Source organism: Adiantum capillus-veneris, chromosome 29, assembly GCF_014529385.1.
Source record: "Adiantum capillus-veneris isolate H3 chromosome 29, ASM1452938v2, whole genome shotgun sequence".
NCBI lineage: Eukaryota > Viridiplantae > Streptophyta > Polypodiopsida > Polypodiales > Pteridaceae > Adiantum > Adiantum capillus-veneris.
In genome coordinates this window covers 97,459,279-97,465,751 of record NC_140959.1, presented here as the reverse complement: position 1 = coordinate 97,465,751, position 6,473 = coordinate 97,459,279, and the positions used below count along the sequence as shown (strand labels likewise).

At 42.2% G+C, this 6,473-nt stretch overlaps 1 protein-coding gene across 2 annotated transcripts in view; it reads right to left on the bottom strand.

The window, feature by feature from the left end:
• Positions 1 to 342: 342 nt before the first annotated feature.
• The window catches only part of LOC147419639 (uncharacterized), an 11,360-nt gene continuing 5,229 nt past the window's right edge, over positions 343 to 6,473 (bottom strand). For both annotated transcript variants that reach the window (XM_086506397.1, XM_086506398.1), the window contains 13 exons: positions 6,020 to 6,094; positions 5,781 to 5,852; positions 5,597 to 5,674; positions 5,399 to 5,455; positions 4,677 to 4,765; positions 4,134 to 4,271; positions 3,706 to 3,995; positions 3,195 to 3,246; positions 3,024 to 3,112; positions 2,793 to 2,938; positions 1,542 to 1,686; positions 1,216 to 1,362; positions 343 to 980 (listed from right to left, as the gene is read on the bottom strand). In XM_086506397.1, coding sequence (XP_086362523.1) covers positions 777 to 980; positions 1,216 to 1,362; positions 1,542 to 1,686; positions 2,793 to 2,938; positions 3,024 to 3,112; positions 3,195 to 3,246; positions 3,706 to 3,995; positions 4,134 to 4,271; positions 4,677 to 4,765; positions 5,399 to 5,455; positions 5,597 to 5,674; positions 5,781 to 5,852; positions 6,020 to 6,094 — 1,582 coding nt within the window. In that variant the 3' untranslated portion in view covers positions 343 to 776. The remainder of the gene's footprint in view (positions 981 to 1,215; positions 1,363 to 1,541; positions 1,687 to 2,792; positions 2,939 to 3,023; positions 3,113 to 3,194; positions 3,247 to 3,705; positions 3,996 to 4,133; positions 4,272 to 4,676; positions 4,766 to 5,398; positions 5,456 to 5,596; positions 5,675 to 5,780; positions 5,853 to 6,019; positions 6,095 to 6,473) is intronic.

Sequence of the window (6,473 nt, the reverse complement as noted above, 5' to 3'; positions counted from 1 at the left end):
TATGTATCAATGGCTGCAGATCCTCTCTAAATAACACTGCCACTCCCTCCGAGCCCCGTCCTCTGTGCTCTAAGCGTGTCTCTTGTCTATAAGCTGTCTCCCACCTGTATCCATTGATGTGAGGCATGGATTGCCCAGGGGCCTGGTGGGTCTCAGAGTAAAAGATGATGTCTCTTCCAGTAAAACTATCCTCAAAAGCACCCACGTCAAGACGCATAGGTCCATTGCAGTTCCAAGCAACCACTTTTGAGTGTGTGTGTGTGTGTGTGTGTGTGTGTGTGTGTGTGTGTGTGTGTGTGTGTGTGTGAGAGAGAGAGAGAGAGAGAGAGAGAGAGAGAGAGAGAGAGCAAATAATTACCATTACCATGATTTTTAAGCATTCAGATACAAGAATTTGCATATTATCCCTGATGATGGTCAAGGAACCAAAAGATAATAAGTAGACAAGAAAGCTGATAAGCATGACCCACGTGTAGAGTGCCTTAACTGTATCAAACGCCCTCAGTGAAAATTGCTATCTCACAAGTTTTTGTGCTGATGATAAAAGCCTCTTTGTGTGCTATGTTTGTGAGAGACAAAGCGACTCCGACGCAAAGCACTATTATTACACAAATATGGGAAGCTTTCTAGTTAATATGGGACCCAATATCAACAATTTAATGCCACCATCACAAACCACCCACCCAGCCTTAGTGAGTGCCAAGTATCCATACTCTGCTTGGAGTAACTTCTCATATGATGTAGCCATGCACTCCATACTCACGTGTTGCTTTCGTTTAACGAGGCTCAACCGCAGTATCCTTGAACCCAAACTCTATTTTCACATCACTCAGAGGCCCGGTCCCCCCGCCGGCTGAGAATTGCGAGCTTGATTGCTTTTCTTTCAGTAGTGGAGATAAGGATGGAGAGGAAATAGGCACCAAATGCTCAGGAGGAGGAATTAGGCCTGACAGTATGTGCTCCAACTTGCTTGCAACGGCCTGCACAGTAATTACAATGAATTGGCATTGTGGAAGCTTATGTGGACAAAGCCCTGTGCAGACCATGCATAAACCATGTGTGTGGCAAGCCTAGCTGGCCTTACTCTAATCCCTACAATCATGTACCACCAATGCATGCACCTACAGTTTGCCATAAAGAACTACTGACGATGCATCACCACAGTCCTGAAGATAGCTCAAGTACATATTACCATACAAATTATGTTAATCTAACCTGCATCGAGGGTCTGTCCCCCTTTTCAAAGGCAGTACAGCTCACAGCTATTTCTGCGACCTCCTCGTATGCATCGACTGGAAAATTTGGCCCCAATCGTGGGTCTATGACAGCATGTATTCCTTTCCTCACTAGCTTTGGCTTAACCTGATGCCACATCCAAGGCAAAGAAGTCAGTTAAACTGAGAGTTTCGACTACATAATAGACAGAAAAACATCACTTAAGCTGCCCCCAATACGGCACATGACTGTAGCCTTAGTATCACTCCCTTTTGTTGCTTAGTATCTCACAAACTAAACATTCCTAGAGAGGAAAATGGTTTTACCCAGCCAACAAGATTGTAGTCTTCGAGGCGTTTGTGATCAATCGCAAGTTGACCCGTGATCAGCTCGAGCAAGACAACACCATATCCGTATACATCACTCGCCGTAGTCAATTGACGCCGCAAGAAATACTCTGGATCCAAATACCTGCAAATGACACGGAGTGCCCATGTAAATAGCGGACTACAAGGCCCTGAAATATACATATAAGGCAGCATGCCCTAAGCTAGACCATTAATCTGAATTTTTTTCACAAGACAGGGGTGAAGGATAACTCTGAGGGTGGGGATTTAGCTACAATTGAACGGTGCCTTGCCCTCCCTCAAAAGACCCCAAAAAGACTTGATTCAAGGATCGTAGGCGTGGACGCACTCCTATGCTCTCTAGGGACCAATGACCTCTTTCAAAAGGCCTACCTTCAAAAGCGGCTTAGCTATCCCTCCAAAATCTCTCCTCTCTCACCCTAGCAAGGTGCAGACTATGATAAATGCCCGCTGACACAGGGGTGGGCTGCACGAAAGCAGAACAGATACAGAAGGGGCCGGAACGGGTCTACAACACCTCTGCGCTGCTTTATGATGCATAGGAAGGAAGCAGGCTGCACAGCCACCAAGGCAAGTGAAGCTCTGCGCACTACATTGCAATATGATGGGCTGCTTTATCTGCACAGAGGACGCAACATAGGAAGCCAACCGTGCAGGTACAAGTGAGGGTGGTGCGGATAAGGATGCGGCTGGGGCTATGGCAGCACTAAGCGAGTTAGGCACTCAGCACAGGGGTGTGTGTAATGCGTAGAGTTGTGGGTGCCACAGGCTGCAGGGGGCAGACGAAGCGCTGTGCGCATGTGTAGGCTGTGAACAACCACAAGGCAGTGCAAAGCTTGAACTGCTCAACACAGGGATGAGGGCACGAGACAGGCAGAGCTGGCGGATGTGAGGAGATAGAGGAGTTGGAAGCCACAGGGGCATAGGGCAGCTAGGGTAGGACAACTGCGCAGGGGGCATGGCCGAACAGGCTCTCCCCCCCAAAAAATAACTATGTAGTGATGTGTCTGTGTTTGCTGCAAGCACGTAAGAATTGATGTTCTGTAATTTGATGTATATAGGTGCATGTATGTACATGTGCATTGCACAAGCAACAGCAGTAAACTTGCATAGAAAGAATTTGAAGATGAGATTAGTAAAACTGGGTGTAGCAAATGAGGTTGTTGTTCTTTGCGCTGAATCCTTAAAGACAATTTGAAGATGACTTGCCCTGCAGTGCCTGCTGGCCTTGTTGAAACGTGGGTATCCATTTCAGGGTTGGCCTTCGAGATCCCGAAGTCAGAGACTTTTGCAACCATATTATCATCCAGCAGAATGTTGCTTGGTTTGACATCTCTATGTATGACTGGTGGATCCTGCAAAAACACCACAAAGAAATGCTTGATGCGAACAAAACACCCGCATATCTTATCAAGGCGTATATTTGTGTGCTCTTCTTACAGCAAATGAATGAAGATAATCCAGGCCTTGAGCAACTGCGAGTGCAATTTCCAGTCTTCTGTACCAGTTCAAGTTCGCTGCCTGCTTCTCTGCACAGCCATAAAAAAATTGAGCTTGTGATTTTCTAATAAGAGAAATGTACTGACATTCAAAAAGTACTTCTACTCTTACCAATTAGGTGGCGGTGCAAGTTCCCATTTATCATGTATTCATAAACTAAGATCTGATCATCATAAATTAAAAACCATTAATTCTTTTTACAGAAAGGAGACAGAGACAAAAGTACAAGCATCACTAGAAGAGATGAAATGTGTTTGAAGGGATAACTCATAACAGATGAAATGCAGATTTATTGCCCATCTGTTGCTCCATAATCAAATAAAACAGAAATCAAGCTAACAAGTTGCTTTACTAGGTACTAGGTTTTCTTTCTCTTAACAAAGGGTTGATTATCACTAGTGACATTGTCTGATAAACAAAAAAACATATTCTCTATTTAGAATTAAACTTATGTCTCTAAATAGAGGCTTTGCAGCCGGCGTCATTAACCACCCTCTCTTTTGTGTAAAGTTGTTGGGATACAAAAGTAAGCAAGCCACAATGCATCAGCAAGTACTTCGTATTCAGAAAGAGGACATTTTTTTCTTTTAAAAAAGATGTCAAATGAAACCTTCGAAACTACCTGCTCATCTCTATCATCACAGAACCCCTCCAGCCGAACAAGATGGCGATGGTGCAGTCTACTCAGCAAGGTAATCTCATTTTGGAACTCTTTTGTCCCCTGGAAACTCAAGTCAGAGGCTCTTTTTATTGCAACATATTTTCCATCGTCCAGCTGAGCCACGTAGACCTTGCCAAATCCACCCTCTCCAATTTCACAGCTTGCATCAAATGATTTGGTGGACTTTGTAATCTCCTTGTATGTGAATCTGCGGACACCTTGGGGCACCTCCCAATCACCTGCATCTGCATCTGGATTACAGAGCAAGCACTATGTCAAAACTTCTGCAAATCGATAACTTGGTTTACTTCATTCCCCAAGGAAATCATGTGAGAATATTCAAATGATTAGTTTCATAGACTTCAAAAAGGAGTAAAGTACAAGAATACCTCTTCTGCGTCTTTTACGCTTTGAACCCGTAGACCTTGCCCAGAAGACCACGACCAAAACGGCACACAGCAACAGGATTGCTGCAACTATAATGCCAGCAATTGCTCCAACTGGGAAAGACGACTTCTTCTCTCCCCCTAAGAAAGGGAGAAAGAAAATGAGACTCAACAGCCTGGCCTTCAAAAGCTTAACTTGAATCCAAACCTATCTTGGGCTGCAGATATATCAAATGAACTTGTGATATGTTCGTGGACGTGTATGTGAGTGTGTAGGGTGCACAAACATTATTTGACTTTGAAGCACACCATGCCAATATTCTACACTATACAATGCTTGTGTTATGTTTAAACCACTAGCAAGGATCCAGCATTATTTATTTATATGAAGATATCTCCAGAACATGCTTGTGCTATGCTAAACCACTAGGTTGACAAAAAAAAACACAAAATGGACATTAGCAAGAACCCTGCATAATTTATTCACTTGAAAGATATCTTCAGAAAAGTTGGGATGAACAGAAACAAGATAGACATGAAATATACCTTCCCCTAAGGGACCCCCTTCACAGGTTCCCTCGGTACATTTCAAATCATGGCCACGAGGGTCGCTGTCAAAACAATTTCCCTTCCAACTGCAACAAAAAGGGAAAGAAATTGTTTCAAAATTCTGAGAATCTTTAGTCATTGTGACAAACAGGAGTTGAAACTTCAGTTGTTGGAAATCTCACTCTGCCATAGCTGCATACAGGACAGAGAAAGCTTTTGGTAAATTAAGTGGCTTAATGTAACATACAATGAGACTACTATAAGATATGCAGCTCTTGAATTCGAAGAGGACAATGTGTGCATCCTCAATTTCCCCGACATCAAAGAGAAATACCAAGGGAGTGATCAAAATGATGTATAAAAGAGCTCAAAGATTGTAGTACTGTAAACCTCTGCAAACAAAGAGACATAATGCAACCAGAAAAAGGCAGATGAAAAATACTGCTACACTGACAAATTTTAATATACCTTCCTCAAGATCCAGCGCAGAATTCTGGTTAAAATACCAATCTTAACGGCATTGCAAATGATGTTGGATTGACTATGCCCTAAATTTCTATGACTAATTGAAGTAACTCATCACTGAAAAGGCATATTCATCTACTAGGCAGACTACACTACGCATCTCATGAAACGTTCCTCCTCTTCCTTGTGATTTCTTTGTGCTCTAGAGCACATAAAAGACATGTATATTACAAGAAATCCATAGAAGCACTTACACAGTGTCATTGTTTGAATTTGGATATGGACCAGAGAAAAAGTTGCAGGACAAGTCCCTACAAAACAAGCAATCAGGCAAAAAAAAAAGCAATCTATCAGCATTTGAAATTCATGGGAGCGGAGCACATATAACAAAAGCGAGCATGCCCATCTACCGCTGAACAACTATGCAATTGCACAACAAGAGCTCGACTTACACAAATGCATCGCTTTCCTCAAGTTGTGCGGCCAACCAAGACGGAGGAACGCCACTAAGTCTATTATTCTTGAACCGACTGCCATGAAACACCAGATCACCACCATAAAACGAGTAACTTAAACAATATGGTAGTGTATTGAGAAAATTAAGTATATGATTCTCAGCATTATTGAAACACGTACAATTCCTGCAAGCTTCTCATGTTTTTCCATGAGTCTGGTATATTCCCTGTCAGATCATTAGTGTACAATACCCTGCAAAACATCACATGCAAAAAATTGTTTGTCATTGCTCCTTCAAAAGCGTCATCAAGAATATTTGTAAAAGGCTTGCTTACTCTGTACTTAATGGGTTATACCTGCTCTCATGAGCACAAATGTTTAAGAGGATTGAGGGAACTTATTAGCACTTAAATGCTTACAGTCTTTGCAATTTGGTAAAGTTCTGTCCCCATTCTGATGGAAGAGACCCTTTGATCTTTGCACTGCGCAAATTTCTGGAAAATCAAAGCAAACAAGAATAAGCTTTAACAACATTCATATTGAATGAACACCACCCAAGCAATAAATAAAAAGCTAGTTGTTTTTCTATGGTCTTGACTCTAAAACTGATAAAAGAACTATTCCCTACCCAGAGATAAAGTTAGAGTGATACACAGATTTCTCTTCAAAATACAATAAAACCTCTCTTCCAACATTCATATTCAATGAGCACCACCCAAGCAATACATAAAAAGCTGGTTGTTTTGTATGGTCTTGACTCTAAAACTGACATAGGCGCCTCTTTTTTTATTCTCTACGTAGAGATTCAGTTAGAGTGATGCACAAATTTCTTTCCAAAATGTGATAAAAATCCTCTTACTAAACTTTACTGTT